Source organism: Silurus aristotelis (assembly GCF_946808225.1).
Source record: "Silurus aristotelis genome assembly, chromosome: 3".
NCBI classification, from domain to species: domain Eukaryota; kingdom Metazoa; phylum Chordata; class Actinopteri; order Siluriformes; family Siluridae; genus Silurus; species Silurus aristotelis.
In genome coordinates, this window is record NC_139576.1 from 24,388,305 (window position 1) to 24,413,441 (window position 25,137).

Sequence of the window (25,137 nt, forward strand, 5' to 3'; positions counted from 1 at the left end):
TCCACCCTAGCTGAGCTGGCAGCATTCTCGAAACCATATGTTTGAGGGATTTGTAAAATGTCCCTCGAATGAAAATAATTTTTAAAACAACAAACACCACTTCAGGTTGACCCTGCACCTGGGCCATCTTCTGCGGCCATTAATATTGCTCAAGAAAATTGGATCTGATGTTGCCAAGTGTAAACGTGCAACATTCTGATCAGAATGCATTTACATTTGTCTTGTCAATGTGTTTGAGGACTACATCTGAATACAGATCGCATGTTAATGCCAAGTGTAAACGCAGCCTCAGTAAAATGCAAAGTCAAACATTTAGGAAAATATTCATCAACAGCTAACTTTTAACTGGTTTTAATTAAAATTACTCTAATTGATGGGAGGAGTATGCCATTTACCCCCAGGCCTAATTCTGAATATGACAGGTTAACTCTGAGGACAGTTAGGGCCCTATATTCAAAGGGTGTGTAGACTTATTCAATCAGGGTTTTTTTTTTATGTAAAATGTGTCGAATTATGAAATATTTTCTGGCACAAGTCTTTGAACAAGTCTGGCATTTATGTTGTTATTTCTGTTTTTATATAAAAAAAGAAATAACAACATAAATGCCAGACTTAGTCTCCCATGGCAACCACAAGAGTTTAGGGGCAAGCACGTGACCTGAAAGGGCGCGCCGACACGCAGTGCAAAAACAAGCACGAGCGGGACAGACCGAGTGTTATGAGGACATACAATATTTAACCTAATATGTGGGGGAGTGGTGGCTCCAGCGGTTAAGGCGCTGGGTTACCGATCAGAAGGTCGGGGGTTCAAGCCCCGGTATCGCCAAGCTGCCACTCTTGGGCCCTTGACAGCCCGATCCCTGGACACGGAGAAGTGTCTGGGGAATCTGCTTAGACTGCTGCCACCGCGACCCGAATTACGGATAAGCGGGAGAAGATGAATGAATGCAAATCTAATATCAGATCAGTGCAAACATTGATCTATATATATATATCAGTGCAGAATATGTTGAATATATATATATATATATATATAGATCAATGTTTGCACTGATCTGATATTAGATTTGGATATTAGGTTTAATATTGTATGTCCTCATAACACTCGGTCTGTCCCGCTCGTGCTTGTTTTTGCACTGCGTGTCGGCGCGCCCTTTCAGGTCACGTGCTTGCCCCTGAGCTCTTGTGGTTGCCATGGGAGACACAGTGGTTTGTTAACCTTGCTGCTAAGCAACTCCGAAGTTGAGTTGTAATTGTGGCGCAGCGTTGAAGCCAAGGCGCAGCGGAAGCACAATTGAAAACAACTTTGCTTTTTTGTTCTCATGTAAAACACATGAAATATTATCAACGTGTTTAATAATAAAAAAAATAGCTGTGTAAACATGTCAGTAGATTCGGCGTCTGTTGTGCAGTACGGACGGAGAAAAGGGTCAACTACTAGAGGTGAGTAAACAGGCCACATGCTAGCGTGGCTTAATTTAGCCAACTTTGTTAACTTAGTTACTTGTTATGTTGACTAAAACCTATAACAATAACCTGGCCGATATATTTGTATTTGTACCTTCTCACAGTGATTACATTAGATATTCATAATGAATGTAAAGATAGTGGATAGTAACCTACTCATTAGCAAGATAGGATAACCTACATAATGAACAGTGAAACCTAATAAAGACTATTAAGCAAATACAATTTAAATAGAGGAGATCAAATAATTTCATTTAAGTATAAAACTCTAACCTAGACAGCTCATATGCTTTAATCTCCCATATGCTGTAACAGTGGTGTCAAACTCAATTAATGTCTGTATGTTAAGTTATTTTTAGAGAACAGTAAATCTGTACTGTTATACAAGCTGCACATTGACTACTCTAAAATATATCCAAGTTTCATTTCTATAGTTCTGTCCTTTGGAAAGATGTACTAAAATGGTTGCTGAAATGTTAGGAGTGTACTGACTTTTGTGAGATACTGTATGTTCTTTCAAACATGCAGAGACAAACTTTGCCTTTTATAATAGAAATATGATATTATATTAAGGGCCGGATATAATGGATCCACAGGCTGGAAGTGGCCTGAAGCCCTTGAGTTTGACATGTCTGCACTATGACAGCCATACTATAGAGCAAGAAATAATATATCCTTATGTAGCAATATAACACTCTATAATTTACACTTGTACCTGCAACTCTCCAACAGTTAACTCAGCAGAATTGAACACTAAACCAACTCAAGCCGTAGACCTGCGTGAGGTGACTGTGTTGCCCATGTCAGAATGGAGGCGAATCCAAGATAGTGTGAATCGTGTGAACAAACAGCAAGAGAGTCTCATCGCAGCTGCAAAAGAGCGCGAGGCCAAGCACCTGCGCTCCAAAGAATTGGTCAAAAACTGGCCTAACACCATTGCTGTAAGTCAACAGATTTTACTTAGTTATGACTTTGATGATGTAGTGTGTCAATGGTCCTATGGCATTTTTATCAGGTTTCATAAATTGACAATTGTATACTTATATACAAAAAGAGTATCTAAAATGTAATCCAGTAAAAAGCTGTCACATCTGTGTGCCTCCATGCATCTTCAGTGCCACCGACTGATGAAATGTGTTTCGATGAAAATATCTATGCATTTACAGCGACAGCAGCAAATGCGGTTGGAGGCGAAGAAAATTCGAGAGGAAGCTGAAGAGGAGGAGAGAAAGCGGATTGACATTGAGGAAGCAAAGTTTCAAGAGCAGAAAAGAAAGGAAGAAATAGAGAAGGCCAAAACCCTGCAATACTACCAGACTGATAGAGTGAAGAGATTTCATGTTAGTATTAGAATAATCTATAGCTATAATAGCTGCATTTCTTGTCATCACCTATGTTGGATAATACATTGTGTTCTTTGCGATTTTCTCCACATATTGACTTTTTCATAATGTTGATGATGTCCAGATTATGGAATCTAGATATTGTTTACTAACATTAATTTCTCCTTCAGAGTGCCCTGCTGATGACTGAAGTTCTGAAGGAGAGGGAGGCTCAGATTGAGCTGAAGAAAAAAATTAATAATTCTTCTAAAGATGTAGAAAAAGAGATTCTGTCTATTATTGCACGCAAAGAAGCACTGGCTTTACAACAGGAGTGGCTTAAAACCATGGAGAAGAAGCAGAAGTGTCTGGAAGTTGCTGAGAGTTTGAAACAACAGTACATTTTTGGATACACTAACATGTGCATGATTTGATAGCCATTAGCTATATTCATGTAACAAAGTATCTAACGTATACATAGTCACCTTACACATAGCCTGAGACCATTCATTTTCCAGTAGCAGTGTTACAACAGACTCAGTTTAACAATTGAAATTTGTAAACATTCCTCTTTTTGAACTGTACAGAACCCCTGTGTGTTATCTCTCTTTATTAGGATTAAGGACCATGAACAAGTGAGAGAGAAGCAGGCTATGGACCATAATAAAGCAGCAGAGGAATTCTGGCAATTGCAAGAGCTCTATAATAAGGAACAAATCACACACAAGCAGAAGAAGCAAGAAGAGAAGGAAAAGAATATGAAGACGTATAAGGTAAACAGTGGAGTAGCAAGCAAAAAAAATAAAATAGTTTTTGGCAGTCTTTAAGCATTCAGCATATTTTTTTCAATCATTCAGCATATTTTTTTCAATCTCACTCATTATTTATTTAATCGTCGTTTTTTTGTTTTCTTCAATCAGGAGCATCTTGCCAACAAGAAAATCGCACAAGCAGCTGAGGCTGAGAAACAGAAGCTGGAAGAGGAGAGACTACAGCTTTTTGTGAAGGCAAAAGGCAAAATGATGAAACTCAGAAAAGAAAAAGAGGCACAGATGTTGAGGTATATATATAAAAAACCCTGATATCTCTAGCACAAGGGGGGAAAAAATTGCCATTTAACGTCAGTTATCTCGATCGGCGCTGTGCAGCCGCAGAAGAACTCGCGGAAGTGGCGGAAAAATCAAGGCTTACAGATGCTACAGGTGTTGTATTGTATACTGGTGAATCTCTGCTGTTAGTTACTGCACATATGCCTTTTGTTGTTAAATGTTATGCGATGAACGGGAGGCGAAAGCAGCGCTTGGCGGCGCGGAACGTGGGATGACCATCCAAAAGCATAGAATGAACACCGGCAGGATCGGGGGGGGGAATCCGCGATGCGCTTTGGGAAGAAAAGAGCAGCCGTTGAGAGAGTGCCGGTGGGAAGACACGTACCGGGATACACATGAGCGATAACAACATATATCCGCCGTGAACCAACATATACCAACAATAACGGACAGTGATAGTGTGGAAGTTTAAATAGGAGCTGGTGATGATGATAAACGAGCACCATATGTGCGCGATTAAAGCCGGGAGCTTCAGAGAAAGCGGCCGAAAAAACACCTGCCACGCCGAAGGGGGCGCTGAAGGGGGCGTGGCAGGTGGATTCCTGACAGTTAACAAACATGTACTGTATGTATTTTTATAGCATGCCTTCATCAAACAAATCGCGGCAACGCTGTTGTGAAAAAAAAACAAACAAAAAAAAAAAACACGTGCATGCACATTCTCATTTTTTTAACGCACATCATGTACATAAAGAAATTTCAAGCACGTTAATATATTGCCTCCATATTGATTTTCATTTATCTCGATCATCGGTTATCTCGATGCTTTTTGGCAACCCCCTAGGGCCTAGGACATCGACATAACCGGGTTACACTGTATATATTTAGTATTGACCCTATAATATTGACCCTAGTATGCCAAGGTATATTTCTTTAAGGTTTATAGAATGTGCGCTATATTAGCAAACATGTGTGGACACCTGTACATCACATTTATATAAATGTGTTGGACATTTTATTCCAAAAAAAGAGCATTAATATCTAGTCGGTTCTGCTGTTGCCACTACAATAGACTCCACTCTTTAGGGAAGGCTTTTGTGAAGTGATTGTGAAGATTTGTCTGTTCAGCCCATCAGTGATACTGGATGAGTAAGCGTGGTATACTGTCAGCATTCCAATGTATCCCAGTGGTGTTCAGTGACTTTGAGGTCAGGGTTCTGTGCAGGAATCTCAAATTGTTCCACTCTAAGTCTTAGTATTGTCTTATTAGAGCTCAGATTGTAAACAGCAGCATTGATAATGCTGGAACCTTTTTAGACCATTTTAGTTTCAGTGAAGGTGTTGTGTGGTCCCCACTTTTATAGGGGAAGCCCCTATATGATATGTGTGTTGGTTAGGTGTCCACATAGCTTTGTTCATTTGTGTGATGATTATTTATCATGGCAGAGAGGCTCAGAGACACAAGGAAGCGCTTGTCGAGAAATTGGAAGCATATATCCAAGAACACACCACCAATGAAGAGCTGATCTCCAAGGCAGCTGCAGAAGCTGAGGCCAAGCAGGATAAAAAACAGCTTGAAAAGAATGAGAAGAAGGCTGCCATGATGAAGAGTATTGCAGAACACAGAGAAGCTGTGGTAAACTCCTTTATTGGAAATATGTTAAATGATGAAAATCTGACAATATTTTACCTTTAATGTATTTTTTTTAATCATTTACATTCAAAATATTTTCTCCAACTCCAAACTTATTTTAGTTTTTTCTTCTTCTTTTTTTTGGTCTCCAATTTTAGCAAAAAGAACTGGAGTACAAGAGGCAAGAGGAGAAACAGAAAGCTATGGAGATGCTTAATGCAAAGAAAGCATCCGATAACATTTTCCTTCAAAAGCAGCTTATCAAGTCACAAAAAATGAAGGAGGAAGCCAAAATGCTACAAGACACTCTTATCCATCAGATGGTAAATTAGCTAAATATTTCTTTTTTTTTGTTTAAAGAATTTAACACAACATAACTAGACATCTGGTCACTTCCTTTATGCATCTAGGCTGAGAAACATGCACAAGAGCAGATCCTAAAACACCAGGATCAGGAGTTTGTGGTGAGGAATGCAGAGCTTATTGCAGAGGAAGAGAATCAGTTTCAGAACTATGCCAAGCATGTGATTCAAAAAGCCAGCGAGGCTCAGAGAAACATCTCCCCTCTGCTCAAAGTCACAAAGGAGGGCTTTGGTGGAGGACGTGGTCCTGTGTTTAATGGTGTTAGACCAAGTTATCAAGTTCTGGATCAATCTGGGGTTCAGCTGCCCAGTTATGCTTGCAGAAGTGCACAGCTCATTAAGGAGCTGCATGAAACTTCTGACATTCAGAAGGCTAAAAAACGTCTAGGATTCACATGGTGAGCAGTGTCGCTGATGTCAATAATTAAAAGAATTGAAGCCTAATTCAGCATTTGAGTGTTCATTTAATGTATAGGTTTTTTTTTTTACTTGTGTATTTTGTTTTATAACAGGCCATGCATTTATTTCTTATTTATTTAAAGAAGCAGTTTCTGTCCTCTATTGCCTGTAAATTGAATCACAGTTATAATAATGAATACATTCCCAAGCTTTTGCCCATAACCTTTATAATGTATTTTTACAGGTAAGGAGCAGATTTAACTCTATCACAACTTAATACCAAAGGTCAGGTATTTATTGAAGTTTTCATCTACGTTCATTTAATACTTGGCATATGTTCTTACTCAGAGCAACTTCCTTCAAGTCTCCATCAGTAAATGCATTCTAGTTAAAAAGCAATGTGTTTTTAATAAAGACGTGTTCATTTAAGAACCTTGAAAGTGGTAGGTCTTTAGGCATCTTTTGAAAACTGCTAGAGACAGGCATCAAGTTCAGGCATAGAAGTAGGGTGGTGTAGGAGAACCTTGGATGGTGGAAAACGAGTCGTACAGCTGCGCTCTGGATCAGTTGCAGAGGTCAAATGTCATTCAGAGGCAGACCTGCCAGGAGCGACTTGCAGCAGTCCAGTATAAAGATAATGAGGGACTGAACATGCACCAGATTGGCATGTGTGCATGAATTCTCCTGATACTGTAAAAGAGAAATTGACATGAGTATGCTATATTAGCAGTGTCTGAGAAGAAGGATAGTTCATTACCCATGGTTACCCAAAGGTTGCATACAGTGGCCGACGGTGAGAACAGACAGTTGTCCATTGAGATGACAAGATCTTTATGTGGAGATAAATCACCTTGGATGTTCAGATTTGGAAAGATACTATACGTTAACACTACGTACACTATAGTACAATATTTCTAATCTTTTAACAAACTTTGGTCATAATTATATTATAATGTTTGTGATTAATTTGGTCATTTTGCCTTTTGAGAACTATACTGAAGACTGCATAGCCAAATATAGTGTTTACACAAACAATTGTAGTGAAAATGCAAAAAGATGACCAAAAGCCTTTCCTCTTAAGTCTAAATTAGTAAATGCATAATTGTATTAAATAGTGGTGCGTATGATAGTGCTGTTGCCTCACAGCTCAAGGTTCCCCATATGATCCTGAGCATGGGTTATACAAGCGTATGCAATTTTGCATGTTCTCCACATATCTGCATGGGTTTTCTCCTGAGTTTGCAATTACTGTACCTCCCACCTACCAAAAACAGGATGGGAAACTGGGCGTCTCATTGCACCTCAGTGTGATATGTGTATTGTGGTGTACTGTGATTTATATGTACAACATTTTTACCTTGTAACCCTTTTGATTATTGAGAAATTCTGTTATGCATGAAATATATATTTTTGTGGCACACATCAAGTCAGTATATTTAAAGGTGCTTAATGTTTGATAAGAATCAGCACAATTGAAACAGAAATGTGTGAAAAGAACAGATAGCAAAGATTTGAAGTAGTGGTCGGGATAGAGGGTCATGAAGTGGCTATGTGTGAATTGCATGCTACTTTTTTAGAAAAATAGTGATGAATGGACTCCTCCACCATTACTGGAAAGAACCTGGGAATAATGATGGCAGTTAAAGGAATGTTTGGAGAAAAGTTTTACACAGAAGACTGTCAAGATTTTGTGTTGATTGTGTTTTTGGGATATTTCCATAGAACCACTTTGCTTTATTTCTGCTCAATAAAGTCTTTGAAACCACAACCCTGGATCCTAACCTTAGTTGTAATATTTACTTGGTATTTTGACTTTTGTTATTTTTTCACTATTGATAATAACTGGCTAACTTAACAGGGTAACATAACATTTCTACAATGCCTGCATTTAGAGGTCCCTGTTCCCTTCATGACCATTGCCAGGGGGAAAAGGGTTTCTGAAGACGAATGAATGAATAAATGAATGAATAAATAAAAGATAAAGATAAAAATGTATAATAGAAATGATTCGCCCTCGACTGTCCCTGCATATTATTATTATTATTATTATTATTATTATTATTATTAATAATACACGTTTACAATAAAAGAGACATTCTACATAGTTACATAATTTACTCGGGAGTACTTTTTTGGCATAACGCGTCCAAATGACCGCGAACACAGAGCTTTTATTTTGGCTTATAAAAGCCCCCCCTTTCTGTATTTCTCCTGCGGTTCGTTACATTGTGAACCGGAAGCAATTGTTGAAACTTAAAACGCCAAATTAGCTGCGTATTAAAAAAAGTCCCCACAGTGGTTCTTTTAGAGACATTAACATAAATTCGTTATAATAGCCCGATTTAATCCGACAGAAACTGTGGTTAGTGTAAAATAAATTCCTATATTTAATTTATTTAATTTATATTTCCTAAGATTCGGAGCTAGCTAACTAACCAAATGTTCCCACGTGAGTTGAGGATAGGTCAAACCTGCCCGCTAACACCATGAAACCATATCATGTCTTTGTGAATACAGTTTAAGTAAGTTTCAGGTCTTTTTTATTGTGTCATAGTCCCAAAAGTGGCACTATATTTTATAGTTGATAATGACACCCTGTTTGTGATGTGGGGTTAGAGTACAAGTTTTCCTGTTACTTTGACGACCCCTTTGACGGCTCCATCTTCCAGTATAGTATAGTCATTCCTGTATTATACAGGGTTATTAAGGTATTGGGTTGATATAAAGTGAGTATATATAGTATATATTGTAAGTATAATACTTGTGACTTGTCAGGAGGTTTGTATTGCTTTTCCTTAATAAAATATTGCGTAATGAAATCGGTTCATTCTTTTTAAATAACCCTGTACTCTGTTCATGCCCAAGCCAGGGAAATGAATAAGGAGCCTCCTAGTAGTAATTTCTCTCTTTAAAGTCATAATCAGCAGAACAAAATCAACACATTTTATCTAATCTCATCTCATCTCATCTTATCTCATCTCTTTGCCCCAGCTCTAGAAGTTCCAGTTCTGAAGAGTGTAATATGAAGAGCAGGCTGCTTTCCTGACCTGTTTGCGGTCATGTTCAGGCTCCGTGCCTTGTGCTGGCACCCTCACAGATTGTTTCATCATGGCACTGTGTGTCATGACCTTATCTTGGGGCAGCTCAGGGCCTGCACGGCTGAGAACCAGCTCTTTGACGTGGTGAGCAAGAACAAGGTGAAGCTCTCAGTCAGTCATGTGGGCTTTGCCGTGGGCCTGCTGTGGCAGTTTCAGAGGGAGAGACCAGAAATGCTGCGGACGGTCAAACTGATCCGAGCTCATCCACAGTTCCTCACACTTCGAGTTCTGGCTGAGAACAAAATCAGCCTGATGGATGATGCAACGGTGGTGGACATACTTTATGGTGGACTCAGGTACATAATATTGTCTCAAACACAGAATTGGCTTGTGGTTACTTAACCATAGTTAAAAGCACTTTTAGTCACACATGCAGCAGTAAAATGATGAAAACGACCCCAGGACTAATGCATCTATTCATCTAATGTTCTGTTTATTTCTTTTCTTTTTTTTTGTTGGAAAAGACTGCAAATTGAACCACATGATTCTCTCATCCAGCAGCTGGTGATTGAAGCCTGGAACAGATTAGAAAGGTAATGCTGCCCTAATACCTGTTGATAATATTTTAATGACACTTTAAAAGGGGTTTGTCATATTAGAATTATATACGTTCATTTCTACAGATTTACGGATTGTAATTTTTTACAATAGCAATATTAATCTGGTAGATTTTGTTTAAATTTTATACCCAAGCTTAATCTATTTTTCAGATTCCCCATGACAACTCTGTCAAAGTTATCTATTTGTCTGAATGACCTGGGGCTGCACCACAGTCCACTGATGGGTCACATTGCTGAGATTGTGAGTCAGAAGCTGGATTCAATAGAAGATGCCAGGTATTGATTCACAATTTCTAATATCTCTATTTCTGATTCTCTGTATTTCTAAAAAATAAACCATGTCACTTTGCACAAGTCCTTTATCCAGATAGAAATCATAATAATAATAATAATAATCAGTAATCTTTTTCAGAGTGTTAACAACGCTCATGATCAGCATGTCGTCGCTGCTGTCTGCCCGCTTACGGGACGCGCTGATTGAAAAGGCTGAGATCCTGTTGGACAGCATGGACGCGTCCCATTATAACAATCCTAGGAGGGTAGTGCAGTTCCTCCGCCATATCAAGTTCATTCATCGACCTTTGTTAGAAAAATGCAGTCACATTCTACTTAAGAATATCCCAAATCTGGATGTGGAGAACCTCAGTATTATAGTGACACTGTATCGGTCCCTTCCGTTCAGCAACTGGGACTTTAGACAGGCTGCAATAGAGAGGCTGGTGGAGCTGATGGACTTGTGCACTGATCCGGAGTCTTTTACAAAGCTCTTTACTGCTTTAGGTCCCCTGGCAGGACCAGCGATCAGAGAAAGGTAAATTGCAAAAATGAACATAAACAAAAATAAAATAAAATTGAATGAAGGGGGTGGTGCATGGGTAAGGCATGGGTATGCATGAAATGCAATCACACCACTGGTGCGTATATAACAGCTTGGTTTGTTGTTCCTTATATGATGCAGTTATTCATCTTCAAAAGCTGCTTAATCAGCATAATCGTTCTCAGGAATACTTTGAGAATACTACATGAATGTAGACATTCACACACCCATTCAAACGGAATGGGCCAAAATAAACTAATTCCCTCATTGACATGGTCAGAACAGGCACAGAACCTCCACACACACAGTAACCCGGATTCCAAATTGAACCAGAGCTCTTTAGAATTGCTGCCAGGTTTAAGACATTTAAAATTTTATTTCTAACTTTGTGTTTTCGTATCACAGGTTGGAAAGTACAGCGCTGCTGCTGGCTGATCAGCTAAATGCTCAACAAGCTCTAGTAATTGCTGAGACACTGGAGGAGACACAGAGCCGGAACTTTCAACTCATTAATAAGTATGACCTTCAACCTTGCTTCTCTGGTTTTTATAAAAAGAAGTGTTTAGTGATCTCGGGACTGTAATCTGTAGCATATATCAGTGAGTTTAGAGCAACTTCATCATGTTGGGATAGAGCTGGTTAGGCTGTATATTCTTTATAGATATGTGTTGATTGAATTTTGTAGGATTGCATCCGTACTGCACAGGAATTTGGAGGTGTATAGGCCGGTAGAGATCGCAAAGACCATCCAGGCGCTTGTTCTGCTGCACTGTCAGAGTCCTGAGCTCTTCTCCAGCCTGAGGTGCATTGTGCTCCGGTGAGTCTCAGCCAGTTCAATAGTTGCTTTATCAGCATTGATAGTGTATTGTGTAGTGTAAATAGTGTATCCCTATTTATTACCCACACTGTCTGTACTGTCTCATATTGTCTTGTATTGTCTTGTATAGTCTGTTCTTGTCTTGTCTGTTTTGTCATGTATATGTTTTATTTATGTCTGTACTTTTGAGAGTCACTAACAGCTGGAACCAAATTCCTTGTGTGTGTCAACACACTTGGCCAATAAACCTGATTCTGATTACAAATATTAACATTTGTTATTAACATCATTTAATTGATTAAGTTGTATGAGGTGATTAGTTTCATTTAATGTTTGTATTGCTAATTACCTCGGTGAACTCTGCAGTTGCTATGCACTATGACGTCGTTATTATGCAGAGTAAGGAAGCGATGCTATTAGAATCAATTTTAATGACTTGTTTCCTCCTGAAATAATGAATAGGTAGATATTTTATATTAGAGGTGGCAAAAGTGAACACATCCTTCACTTAAGAAGGAGTACAGATACTCATGTTTTAAAATACTCTGTTAAAAGTACTGACTATACTTTTTTACTCAAGTTAAAGTAAAGAAGTTTGGGCTCTGACACGTACTTAAGAAAAAAAAATAGCCATTACTTCTACCTGTTTTAGTGTCACGCTGGTAACTGGACCTTGCATTAGATTAATATTAGGGCTGTCAATCGATTAAAATATTTAATTGTGGTTAATTGCATGATTGTCGTCAGTTTACTTATAATTAATCGCAACTTAATCACACATTTTTATCTGTTATAAATGTACCTTATATTAATACTTTACATTTTTTTAATACTCTAAATCAACATGGGCATTTTTCGAATGTATGTTTATTATTAGTAAAACCAGACTCAACATCTATGTTAAAGACAAAATATTCTAAAGACAAAATATTCTTGTAAATGTTTTAAAGCAATTATGGTAAATCATATTAAAATCAAATTACGTTAATCATCAGGACACCAAATGGAACCTTTGCTATGTTTCCACACGCACGGTTAATGAGGTGATACCTGAGAAACTGTACCTGTTCTCACTTTCATACAGATTACATAATCAGGGAATATTTAAATTCAATGTGAATTGGTTTATTTTTAAAAGTAGGTGTTTCAAGCTTTCTATTTATATATTCATCATGTCTGTGATGCAAGTATTCAAGTATTCTGTTTATCGTTTACTTTTTATAACTGAGTAAAGAAAGGACATCATGAATAAACAGGTGTTGCGCTGAAGGTTTTAATTTTGCCACATTTATATTTATTGATTTTTTATTTTATAAACGGAAGGACAGAAATGCATTAATCGCGCATTAATAAAATGTTTTCTTTCAAAAATTAATTAGCATTTTGACAGGTCTAAATAACATATTGGTACAAAATGAATTTCAAATGTTGTTACCTAATGAATGTATCCCAGCTGAACAACCACTATATAGTACACAAGCAGAGAAAAGATGATGATCAGGTGGTAAGGAATGTCTCTGTTTTCAGTCATGATTACATCACTGACTCCCTCTGTCTTATCCATGTTTGCCCCATATTTGTTGTTGCCTTGAAAAAATAAAAATAAACGCGTAATGACAGGAAATAGGTTGATGAGTGCAGTGAGAAGAAAACATTAACATTTCACTAAATAGATAAAAACTAAAGTAACGAGTCTGTTTTGAAAATGTAAAAAGTAGAAAGTACAGATATTTGTGTAAATATGTAATAAGTGACAGTAAAAACTTAACTGAAAAATAAATATTGAAGTAAAGTACTAATACCAGGAAAATCCACTTAAGTACAGTAATGAAGTATTTGTACTTTGTTACTTCCCACCTCTACTAATGATACATTTTTATATTCAATATATTTATTGTTGCATATGATAGAGTGAGGGATTAAATGTAAAACAGTGGTGGTGTTATTGTTTATTATATTATAATGATCTTGGTATTATAAATTATATCCCATTGTTTCCATCTTTATTAGTTACTTACAGACCTGTGTGCACATATACGAGGTGACAATGCTAACCCGTGTGCTTGCCATGCTGCCCTCCGCACGAATCGAGGATTCGGTCTTCTCTCGCATCGATGCCGTGCTGCCTCAATGCAACCTGATCGGTTTAAGTTCACTCACAACAGCCGTTGCTAAATGGATGCGGAATGACCCCTCCTATAGCCAGAGCACTCACAGCAGGTACGTACATGTGCTGCAGAGCCTAAACCGCCATGCACATGATCGAGTGCATGCAGCCAAGAGACTGGACCTGCTCATGGACGAGCTAAAATTCATGTCAGGGGAATGGTTTGAGGAGATGCTGCTCGAGGAGACGGTTGTGGTGCTTCAGAAGTTGGCAGATCAGCTCACCTGGATCAACATGCTAGACCTGGTTCTATTTTTGACCAGGACCACCTATCGCTCTACTCTGCTGCTGGACCGAATCGCTAGTGTTGCCTTAGAAAACACACACAAGGTAGGAGGTTGAAAAATGTTTTTAGTATTTAGTGAAGCAATTGCTGTTAGTATGATAAAAATTATACTGATTTCCTTTTGTGAACTAATTTGTGAATTAATGGTGCAGATAAATTTGTGAATAGACTTAGAAACCACTATAGTAAAAAAACATGTTCATGCAATTATCCAGAAAGTCAATCATGTAGCAGAAACTTAAAAGTGAGTAGATTCAGTTTATGTTAATCAAATATCAGAATTGTGAAAAATGTGCCATGGTTGTTGGTGCCAGTTGAGCTGTTTGGGTATTAAACGAGTTTCCATAGAATGGTGCGAAAACCAAAAAATGTCAGTAAGAGGCAGTTCTGCAGATTAAAATCAATTGTTGAAGAGAGATGTCACTCAAAATCTTATAATTCACTTCTATTATAATGTATTTGTTGTATAATTCTTACGTCCTGTAAAGCTGCTTTGAGACTGTTGTGAAAGCGCTATGTAAATAACCTTGAAAATGAACTTAAACCTAGTTAGGCTAGAACAGTGGAAGAACAGATTTTCTACTTCGGTCAATACGGCACAGGTTAACTGCATACTGGGCATTTGAAGAAAAGACCAGGCATTACGTTTCTCATTTTCATTTGTGTAAACCTTAAACACTGTGGTATTAGGTTGAGATGTTTTTTGATCTTTTGACATTCACTATATCTGATTGATTTATTTAATAGTGAATGTATTTTTCTGCATTTACAGACATACTTAAACTTTTTTCTATTACCCCTTACAGATTCATTACTCTGCAATTTATGCCACTTTACTCCCATTTGCTCTACTTAACTACGACTCTCCAAAGGTGGACGAGTTATTTGATGCTTACATTCAGCATTGTCCCACCAAAATCGGTAAGTTTTATTTCTTTCTTTTTTCTTTTCTTTTTTTTGGAACTTGGACTCATTTTGGTTCTGGAAATTTGAACTAGAAACAAACTTAAATGTTGTTTTTGATATTCCCAGGTTCGTTTGAGCCTCACATGTTGGTCCTGTTGACTTACATTTTGGCTCTGACCAACCGTTTCCCAGAGCCTCTAATCAGAGAAATATTCCGAGTGGATTTTTTGGCGAGGCTGGATGCACAGCTTGAGAGTATGTGCAACTTTTTAGTTCTCGTCGTTCTTCTACCAGTCAGAAAATTTCTAGTGTTAATTTATGTAATTCTGCCAAATGGAAAAAGTAATTTGAGTAAATCAGATTGAAATATGTTGTAAATTCATCTTGTATGTGATCTTGTGTAATCTCTGTGTAAAAGAGATACAAGATCCCTGAAAAGATACTTGATACCTCTCGTTTAAAAAAAGCACTTAATACATCATGCGCACTACTAAGCGGTTATCAGCTTTTTATTTACAGTTATATACTTTCCCACTACCAGCATTACCAAGCGCTCAGAACATGCGAGTACGTTCCCGCTTGATGCAGCTGAACCGCGCCTTGTGTCTCGAGTGCCCAGAGTTTCAGGTGCCCTGGTTCCATGAGCGTTACTGCATGCAGCTCCATAAGAGAGGTGATTAAAGATACCTGCAGATGTTTTATTGTAGTGCATGGTTTTCAGAGCACCACAAGTGAAACAATTTACCATGAAGGGTAAAAACTGAATTTCTCTTTTTGAAACACAGACCACAGCTCAGTTAATCTCGCCCAGCAGCAGATCCACAGGATGCTGGGAGAAGTGCTTGGAGGCATCAACTGTGTCAAAGTAGGAGGTTTGACTCCGTACTTCTACACTGTTGGTAAGTTTAAGGGTTAAGTTTCAAACATTTCACGGAGAGAAAGTAGTTGGAATGGTTTTACACATCCGTATCAACTTTGCAGACTATGAGTGCGTCCTGGATCACAATCAGCAGGCGATACCTTACAGTAAACTGAGTGACTTGCAGATCAACGAAAATGGCAAGGTGCACTGGGACTCTGGGACAGAGAAGGAAAGGACAGAGCTACCTCCAGGTGCTAAGCGGTATGTACATATTTAAATTTGATATCAAATAAAACATAACCGAACAGCATGATTAAAGTTGCACTTATATTGCTGCAAGTTCTTTACTGAGGTCACTTACATTATAGCAGCTGAATACATTCATTCCTTATTCAATCCCAGATTCTCTTTTATGCATCTTGCTCTCTTGAAGTGAATAGGACAAAAAATTTTCATGTTTCAGAGAAAGCACAAAGGCCTCTTTCTTGAAAGATCTCCTGTGTTATACAATTTGTGAATACAAAGTACTGGAGGCCCCTTCCATTCATAAACATCTCCATAGAAAAACAAATCTTTGTCCATTTTTTTAAATTAATATTAGAATATAATCACTATTTATTAGTCTTAAATTAGTCTGTAATTTGAATTACAACCGGAACTATTATTAGGACTTCCTGCTTCCTATTTAGTCATATTTTATAATTCAACAGCAGTAATCTATAGATTAATTCTTTTCTTTTTTTTTTTTTATACCTGTTCCCTCAGTATTGCTATAGAGTTCCTGAATTCCAAGTCCTTCTGCAAACACTCACAGCATGTTAAAGGAGATGTCCTGATGAGAAAGAGACATCTGGAGATTTTAGGATATCATGTTCTGCAGGTGAGTAAATAAAGAATGTTTTCAGTTGTTATCTAGTTAGAAAAGAAGAACATTACTAGCTTTATGAACTATTGTTCAACACAGGTTCCTCACTTTGAATGGAACTCTATGGAGCTTTCAACACCTGAGGCCTGGAAGGAATATTTGCGAAATAGGTTATTCAAGGAACTTCCCATAGTCACATAAATTTTCCGAGCACTCATGATGATACCAAAAAATCCACTCTTCGTCTCTGGATATTCATTCTAGAGAGTGTGGCTGTTGATGGACTGCATATGATGTGCAAATACCTCATTCTTATATTAAATACAAGAATACAGAGAAATACCACATTGTCAGTAATGTCTACTGTGAGTTTTTTATTATTTGTATATATTGCAATATAAATATTATTTCTGTAATAAACTCATTTCAAATGTTGTAACGTTGTACTTTGATTGATGAATCAACCCTTTCGTGCATATATTCTTCATATATGAATTCCGATTTTTTTTCTTGATGTGTAGTCATCATCATGAAAGGGTTAAGCAAATACAGGTTTTTGAGCTGAACAATTCAACAACAAAAAGTTCACTTGTGCGTACGAATATATGGCAATCTTGTGAAATCATCCTAAACTCAAACCAGTGTGGGTTTCATGCTCATGCACTACTAAATTATATCTTCACATAATTGGAATCATCAAGTAAGGCTTAAAATATCATGTCCCATTACAGAAACCGGGACTATTTTTACAGTTTGGGCATTTTTGCAGCATTCAGTCGCATGGAAACGCAGGAAGCACCAGCTGCATAACGCATCTCCCTCAAAATTCCAGCCCACTGCTTCGTGTCCTCTTCATACCTATAATAAAAAATTTTAAAAAACAGCCAAAAGGTTAGACATTTTTGCAGGAACACTCATAATAGCCTATAATAGCATTACTTGTTGTTTGTTGTAATAGTTATAACACAATTGTGGTGATGAGTACTTACTGCCAAATGTCTGTGATCTCTGATGGCACACATTCTTTATCTTGCCCTACCATGGTAAAGCCTCCGATTGCATAAAGCTCTCCATCAACACTAACAACATTTACTGAACTTCTTTCCTGTGCAAATTCAGGGAAGGCTTCCCACCTACAAGTCAAAAATAATGATAAAGTATAATTACAATATATAAATAAATATATATATATATATATATACATATACAGTGAGGAAAATAAGTATTTGAACACCCTGCTATTTTGCAAGTTCTCCCACTTAGAAATCATGGAGGGGTCTGAAATTGTCATCGTAGGTGCATGTCCACTGAGAGACATAATCTAAAAAAAAAAATCCAGAAATCACAATATATGATTTTTAAACTATTTGTTTGTATGATACAGCTGCAAATAAGTATTTGAACACCTGTCTATCAGCTAGAATTCTGACCCTCAAAGACCTGTTAGTCTGCCTTTAAAATGTCCACCTCCACTACATTTATTATCCTAAATTAGATGCACCTGTTTGAGGTCGTTAGCTGCATAAAGACACCTGTCCACCCCATACAATCAGTAAGAATCCAACTACTAACATGGCCAAGACCAAAGTGCTGTCCAAAGACACTAGAGACAAAATTGTACACCTCCACAAGGCTGGAAAGGGCTACGGGGAAATTGCCAAGCAGCTTGGTGAAAAAAGGTCCACTGTTGGAGCAATCATTAGAAAATGGAAGAAGCTAAACATGACTGTCAATCTCCCTCGGACTGGGGCTCCATGCAAGATCTCACCTCGTGGGGTCTCAATGATCCTAAGGAAGATGAGAAATCAACCCAGAACTACACGGAAGGAGCTGGTCAATGACCTGAAAAGAGCTGGGACCACCGTTTCCAAGGTTACTGTTGGTAATACACTAAGACGTCATGGTTTGAAATCATGCATGGCACGGAAGGTTCACCTGCTTAAACCAGCACATGTCCAGGCACGTCTTAAGTTTGCCAATGACCATTTGGATGATCCAGAGGAGTCATGGGAGAAAGTCATGTGGTCAGATGCGACCAAAATAAAACTTTTGGGTCATAATTTCAATAAACGTGTTTGGAGGAAGAAGAATGATGAGTACCATCCCAAGAACACCATCCCTACTGTGAAGCATGGGGGTGGTAGCATCATGCTTTGGGGGTGTTTTTCTGCACATGGGACAGGGCGACTGCACTGTATTAAGGAGAGGATGACCGGGGCCATGTATTGCGAGATTTTGGGGAACAACCTCCTTCCCTCAGTTAGAGCATTGAAGATGGGTCAAGGCTGGGTCTTCCAACATGACAATGACCCGAAGCACACAGCCAGGATAACCAAGGAGTGGCTCTGTAAGAAGCATATCAAGGTTCTGGCGTGGCCTAGCCAGTCTCCAGACCTAAACCCAATAGAGAATCTTTGGAGGGAGCTCAAACTCCGTGTTTCTCAGCGACAGGCCAGAAACCTGACTGATCTAGAGAAGATCTGTGTGGAGGAGTGGGCCAAAATCCCTCCTTCAGTGTGTTCAAACCTGGTGATAAACTACAGGAAACGTTTGACCTCAAACAAATGCTACTGTACCAAATATTAACATTGACTTTCTCAGGTGTTCAAATACTTATTTGCAGCTGTATCATACAAATAAATAGTTTAAAAATCATACATTGTGATTTCTGGATTTTTTTTTTTAGATTATGTCTCTCACAGTGGACATGCACCTACGATGACAATTTCAGACCCCTCCATGATTTCTAAGTGGGAGAACTTGCAAAATAGCAGGGTGTTAAAATACTTATTTTCCTCACTGTATATATATATATATATATATATATATATATATATATATATATATATATATATATATATATATATATATATACACATACACACAGTGGGTACGGAAAGTATTCAGACCCCCCTTAAATTTTTCACATTTGTTATATTGCAGCCATTTGCTAAAATCATTTAGGTTCATTCTTCTTCCTCATGAATGTACACATAGCACCCCATACTGACAGAAAAACACAGAATTGTTGACATTGTTGCAGATTTATTAAAAAAGAAAAACTGAAATATCACATGGTCCTAAGTATTCAGACCCTTTGCTCAGTATTTAGTAGAAGCCCCCTTTTGATCTAATACAGCCAGGAGTCTTTTTGGGAAAGATGCAACAAGTCTTTCACACCTGGATTTGGGGATCCTCTGCCATTCCTCCTTGCAGATCCTCTCCAGTTCTGTCAGGTTGGATGGTAAACGTTGGTGGACAGCCATTTTTAGGTCTCTCCAGAGATGCTCAATTGGGTTTAAGTCAGGGCTCTGGCTGGGCCATTCAAGAACAGTCACGGAGTTGTTGTGAAGCCACTCCTTCGTTTTTTTAGCTGTGTGCTTAGGGTCATTGTCTTGTTGGAAGGTAAACCTTCGGCCCAGTCTGAGGTCCAGAGCACTCTGGAGAAGGTTTTTGTCCAGGATATCCCTGTACTTGGCTGCATTCATCTTTCCCTCGATTGCAACCAGTCGTCCTGTCCCTGCAGCTGAAAAACACCCCCACAGCATGATGCTGCCACCACCATGCTTCACTGTTGGGACTGTATTGGACAGGTGATGAGCAGTGCCTGGTTTTCTCCACACATACCGCTTAGAATTAAGGCCAAAAAGTTCTATTTTGGTCTCATCAGACCAGAGAATCTTATTTCTCACCATCTAAGAGTCCTTCAGGTGTTTTTTAGCAAACTCCATGCGGGCTTTCATGTGTCTTACACTGAGGAGAGGCTTCCGTCGGGCCACTCTGCCATAAAGCCCCCGACTGGTGGAGGGCTGCAGTGATGGTTGACTTTCTACAACTTTCTCCCATCTCCTGACTGCATCTCTGGAGCTCAGCCACAGTGATCTTTGGGTTCTTCTTTACCTCTCTCACCAAGGCTCTTCTCCCCCGATAGCTCAGTTTGGCCGGACGGCCAGCTCTAGGAAGGGTTCTGGTCGTCCCAAACGTTTCCATTTGAGGATTATGGAGGCCACTGTGCTCTTAGGAACCTTAAGTGCAGCAGAAATCTTTTTGTAACCTTGGCCAGATCTGTGCCTTGCCACAATTCTGTCTCTGAGCTCTTCAGGCAGTTCCTTTGACCTCATGATTCTCATTTGCTCTGACATGCATTGTGATCTGGAAGGTCTTATATAGAAAGGTGTGTGGCTTTCCTAATCAAGTCCAATCAATATAATCAAACACAGCTGGACTCAAATGAAGGTGTAGAACCATCTCAAGGATGATCAGAAGAAATGGAAAGCACCTGAGTTAAATATATGAGTGTCACAGCAAAGGGTCTGAATACTTAGGACCATGTGATATTTCAGTTTTTCTTTTTTAATAAATCTGCAACAATGTCAACAATTCTGTGTTTTTCTGTCAATATGGGGAGCTGTGTGTACATTCATGAGGAAGAAGAATGAACTTAAATGATTTTAGCAAATGGCTGCAATATAACAAAGAGTGAAAAATTTAAGGGGGTCTGAATACTTTCCGTACCCACTGTATATATAATGCTGATCTGTCAGTCGACTGATAAGTTCATAGTGGATAAATTAAATTCTATTTACGTCAATAACGACCTCTCTTTTGGGCTTATAGATTTTATTGTCGAAAATATGTGAACATTTATCCATCACAATTATTTGGGTTTGTTGAACATCCAATTCCATGCAATTAATATTGTATTATATAATAATAATTAATAACTCCCACTCTTTTAGGACGGCTTTTTATTAGAATATTGAATGTGTTTTGTGGGATCATTTGAGCCACAAGAACATTATAGCGTCCGGCACTGATGTTGAACTAATGTAACATTCCAATTTATCCCAAAACCCTTTAAGTAGGTTTGAGGTCATTGATCTATTCGGGCCATGTGTTCTTTCTTCTCATCAAGTCATGTGCTTGTGGACTTTGCTTTGTGCATAGGAACATGGTTTCAGTGAAGTCTGATCTTAATGCTACAGCATACATAGACATTCAATTTGTATAATTCTAACATTAGGAGAAGGTCTACAGATTGTATGTATGTGATGATCAGATATTTACATGCTTTTGAAAGTTTAAGTAAAAAAACCTCAGAAGGAATCAGTTCGGTCTGCTCAAGTGCATATCTGTGTACACATTTAGACCATGGCGTGTAATATGTATTAAAACAGCTACAAAATGGCACTTACTTGTTGCTTCCAAAGTCATAGGCTTCACACGATGCTAAAAGGGTGTCCTCATTGACTCCTCCAACCACAATTATCTTCTCTTTATGGACAACTGCCCCAAACATGGACCGTGGTGTTTTCATTGATGCCAACTCCTTCCATTCAGACTTCTTATGGTTATATGCAAACATCTTGTTGATGGTTTTGCTGTTTTGTTATACAGACAAAACCACACTTTAAGAATATTTGGGAGATTTAGATTGTTATAGTCAGCATCACTTCAACACTCATCTTACTTGTCATCTGTCTTTCCTCCTATACAGTAGACCAGGCCGTTTTGTGAGATCACACTGTGGCCGTGTATCCGCAGGGGAATCTTTTTCGTCTCGGTCCATTTCATCTTTCTGTGACAAAACAAAACAAAAAACAACAAAAAGGACTCATAAGAGACATGTGAATCTTTTTAATTGTCAGGATCATATAAAGTGGAAAACAAGGTAATGGATGTCGCACTTACATTGTGTCAAAACACATCACTGAGTCAAGAGACTCATTGGTCTGTAAATCTTTGCCAGCAACAGCAAATATAAGGTTCTCAAATTCTCCCATGGCAAAGAGACATCGGGGAGAAGGCAGTGGTGGCATAGCAATCCAGTCTGCACTAATAGGATCCAGCTGTAATTCACATCAGGATTAGATTGAATTCAATTGAAGTGAGTTGCATGAAATTGAAATCACAGGCTTATATCGATGCATTGTTTCTACAGGGTGGGTGATTAATAACTCTGCATTAAACATTGGTAAAGTCAATATTTCTAATACACATGTATTGAAACATTTGTACATTTGCTTTATTACATAGAAAAATTAAAGCAAATCTTTAAATTTCAACGTAGGCACCGGTGGCGCCAACTAGTTCCCTCAAATGGCCGGGAATGAAATGCACTGAAGGCAGTCGCTTTTAAGAACCTCCTGAATCTGTGCCTCCGAGTCCTCCATTGTGTGAGGCTTTGTCCTTTACACCTCCTCCTATACGTGGCCTCACAGGAAAAAATCACATTAAGTGAGATCTGGACTTTACGGAGGCCATGTACTTCGTCCCAGCCAACACCCAAAGCTGGTTTAACCACGCACACACCATAAGAGCAAAATAGAGTGGTGCACCATCCTGTATGAAAATAAGGCCATTAGATATCACCTAGTTACTTTTTTGCCCACCCTGTAGTAAAAATGACTTTCTAAAGTAACAGATAATTTACATGGACTTAGACTAATAATCAAGGGCTAATAAGAAAATCATAGCCAGATAAATCACACTTGTAATTGGTGATGTTTTTGTGTAAGGAGTGTTTAGATTTTCTCTACAGGAGAAGTCTTTGGACAAAGGAGTTTGCACTTGATGGTTTCAAAATCACGATAAACTTCTTTGTTGTTTTTTTGTTTTGTTTTTTACTTGGAGATTAGTGAAAAGACAGCTGCTATAACATAAGTGTAAGCAGTAACTAGTTCTGGTAGAAACTAATGTTTCAGGTGTTCAATGATATTGAATAAGCAGATCAAATTGTATCATTAATAAATAAAGACCTGTGATTGTTAAAATAGGGCTGCAGTATATTAGGAATAAAATACTTTGGGATGTGCAGAGTGTGGAAATGCTCTCATCTACCTGAAAACAGTAGCACTGCAAAGGTGATTCTTTATTTTCCTCGTCCGCAAACAGTCCACCTGCAACAAAAAGTTGATTCTTTTTGGTAATGATGCAGACATGATTCTTAGATATCTGCTCGGCCATTGCTGCCAGTGAGCATTCGTTCTCAACAGGGTCGTAAGCCACGGCCGCCGTGTCGCTAATCATCAGGATTAGGTCCTTGGCGTACATGCCAATCCTTCGGGTGTCGTTCAGATATCCAGGCATTTTGTTCTCTCCAGCCTCTTTCCCTCCTACCTTTCCTGGAAGTTTTCCAGCAAAGGCATCTTTGATGATTTTAAGTTTCTTTACAAGCTCAGGATCAGCTTTAATAATATCATCCTTCTCCACCTTTTCCTTGAAATACTTCTCTGCAAGCAATCGGAAACGAATGTGCTCGAAAGCATCGCCTAAATGCTTTGCCCGGTTCTCTTTGTCCTTCCTGATCCACCTCATGAGCAGCTCAAACACTATTTCCTCTTTCTCTACGTTGAGAGCATCACTCCCTATGATGGCGAACAGTTCAGGAGGGATGAAATCGAGAAAATCTTGCTCCGTGGATAGAATCTCAAATCGTTCAGCGATGTAGTCTCTTGCTGCCATGGCCAGCCTTGGACAATTCGTCACCAAGCCCATTCTGTAGATCGCCAGACAGTTTCCTAGGGTGAGGTTCTTCTGCAGGTAGTTTACACACACCGTGAAAACGGACGGTATCTGAAACTCGTTGGCTACTGCAAGAACATCCTGCACATTTTCATCTGAAATATCAATTTCTGCAGAATAGAGATAATTTACAATCATTTCCATGATGGCTGGATCCACCTTTTCCAGCACCACCTCTTTGCCTGGGCTGCTCTTTTCTTCAGAAAAAAAAATCTCTCTAAAGTAAGGGCTACATGCTGCCATGATGAGTTTGTGGCACGGCAGACTTCTGTCCCCTACTTTCAGAACGCAGTCGACAAACTTGTTCTCCTTCAGGAGGTCGTTCAGGCCGTCTTGGAGCAGCGTACTCTGATAGAGCTTCAGGTCTTCCTTTATGCTCGGGTCCATCTCGATCTGTGTATGTATGTGTGTGGATCAGGGAGGATGTTGGTATTGCACTGCTTCCACCTCTCTCGCTATCTTGGTAGTAATAGCTGGGGTTGACACAGAGCAAAGACAGAAGCTGGAGTAGTTTAACCCTGCCACTCTATATTTAGCCATCCATCACAGACAAAGAATTCAGGTTGGCCAGATTAGAAAACGGACTCATTTGGCAGCTGGTGGAAGACAGAAAGAAACAACTGTGATCCATGACCTAGGAAATTATGTCTGGGCTACTCTCACATTCTCAAGTGAGAAAGTACCTTTCGTCTATTGTTCTTATTGAATTGTATACATCATGTTAAGTACATTTGAAAAAGTTTTTTTTCCTTTTTAATTAATTCTGTAAGGATCTCTAAACAGACAATGGCACACATCCCTCATCATCTTGTCCTGGTTCTGACTCATGCTGGCTTCTCTTCTGTGTGTAGGTTTCTATTTACATGGTGACTGTTTTTCCTATGTGTTGACCTTCCCCAGCTAACAGGTCAGCAAAGAGCAGCTGTTGGAACGGTTAATCTGTGCTACTGAGCTGTTTGTTTCAATCCTTAGCAATAGTGACACATTTTAAAATAGTTGAATG

At 38.6% G+C, this 25,137-nt stretch overlaps 3 protein-coding genes across 4 annotated transcripts; 2 read left to right on the forward strand and 1 right to left on the reverse strand.

Moving 5' to 3' along the window:
- The first annotated feature begins 1,177 nt into the window (after positions 1-1,177).
- On the forward strand, positions 1,178-6,627 carry cfap210 (cilia and flagella associated protein 210). The gene is made up of 9 exons (XM_083537915.1): positions 1,178-1,443; positions 2,200-2,408; positions 2,634-2,807; positions 2,981-3,186; positions 3,406-3,562; positions 3,710-3,849; positions 5,285-5,474; positions 5,630-5,794; positions 5,882-6,627. The coding sequence occupies exons 1-9, from the start codon at positions 1,383-1,385 to the stop codon at positions 6,233-6,235; spliced, it is 1,656 nt and encodes a 551-aa protein (XP_083394041.1). The 5' UTR covers positions 1,178-1,382; the 3' UTR covers positions 6,236-6,627.
- A 1,835-nt stretch (positions 6,628-8,462) lies between these two features.
- Positions 8,463-17,044, forward strand: fastkd1 (FAST kinase domains 1). Of its 2 annotated transcripts, none has more exons than XM_083537918.1 (15): positions 8,463-8,900; positions 9,224-9,626; positions 9,795-9,863; positions 10,041-10,166; positions 10,303-10,701; positions 11,113-11,223; positions 11,393-11,524; positions 13,535-14,021; positions 14,784-14,898; positions 15,010-15,138; positions 15,425-15,556; positions 15,669-15,782; positions 15,865-16,006; positions 16,511-16,625; positions 16,710-17,044. In XM_083537918.1, the coding sequence occupies exons 2-15, from the start codon at positions 9,292-9,294 to the stop codon at positions 16,809-16,811; spliced, it is 2,508 nt and encodes an 835-aa protein (XP_083394044.1). In that variant the 5' UTR covers positions 8,463-8,900; positions 9,224-9,291; the 3' UTR covers positions 16,812-17,044. The 2 variants fall into 2 exon arrangements, with proteins under 2 accessions (XP_083394044.1, XP_083394045.1); XM_083537919.1 differs by having other exon boundaries at positions 8,622-8,754.
- On the reverse strand, positions 16,958-24,629 carry klhl41a (kelch-like family member 41a). Its single transcript, XM_083537920.1, has 6 exons — positions 23,451-24,629; positions 22,302-22,459; positions 22,081-22,188; positions 21,806-21,991; positions 17,600-17,743; positions 16,958-17,468 (listed from the first exon to the last, which is right to left on the reverse strand). The coding sequence occupies exons 1-6, from the start codon at positions 24,519-24,521 to the stop codon at positions 17,357-17,359; spliced, it is 1,779 nt and encodes a 592-aa protein (XP_083394046.1). The 5' UTR covers positions 24,522-24,629; the 3' UTR covers positions 16,958-17,356.
- Positions 24,630-25,137: the final 508 nt, after the last annotated feature.

Excerpts from the sequence above, each read along its gene's own strand:
- cfap210 (XM_083537915.1), top strand. The coding sequence starts at position 1,383 with ATGTCAGTAGATTCGGCGTCTGTTGTGCAGTACGGACGGAGAAAAGGG. Across the intron at positions 2,409-2,633 it reads ACTGGCCTAACACCATTGCT|CGACAGCAGCAAATGCGGTT; the intron begins GTAAGTCAACAG and ends ATGCATTTACAG. Across the intron at positions 5,475-5,629 it reads CAGAACACAGAGAAGCTGTG|CAAAAAGAACTGGAGTACAA; the intron begins GTAAACTCCTTT and ends CTCCAATTTTAG.
- klhl41a (XM_083537920.1), bottom strand. The coding sequence starts at position 24,521 with ATGGACCCGAGCATAAAGGAAGACCTGAAGCTCTATCAGAGTACGCTG. Across the intron at positions 17,744-21,805 it reads TATGACTTTGGAAGCAACAA|GTGGGAAGCCTTCCCTGAAT; the intron begins GTAAGTGCCATT and ends TTTGACTTGTAG. Across the intron at positions 17,469-17,599 it reads GAGATCACAGACATTTGGCA|GTATGAAGAGGACACGAAGC; the intron begins GTAAGTACTCAT and ends TTTTTATTATAG.
- fastkd1 (XM_083537918.1), top strand. The coding sequence starts at position 9,292 with ATGTTCAGGCTCCGTGCCTTGTGCTGGCACCCTCACAGATTGTTTCAT. Across the intron at positions 11,224-11,392 it reads AACTTTCAACTCATTAATAA|GATTGCATCCGTACTGCACA; the intron begins GTATGACCTTCA and ends TGAATTTTGTAG. Across the intron at positions 15,783-15,864 it reads TCCGTACTTCTACACTGTTG|ACTATGAGTGCGTCCTGGAT; the intron begins GTAAGTTTAAGG and ends TCAACTTTGCAG.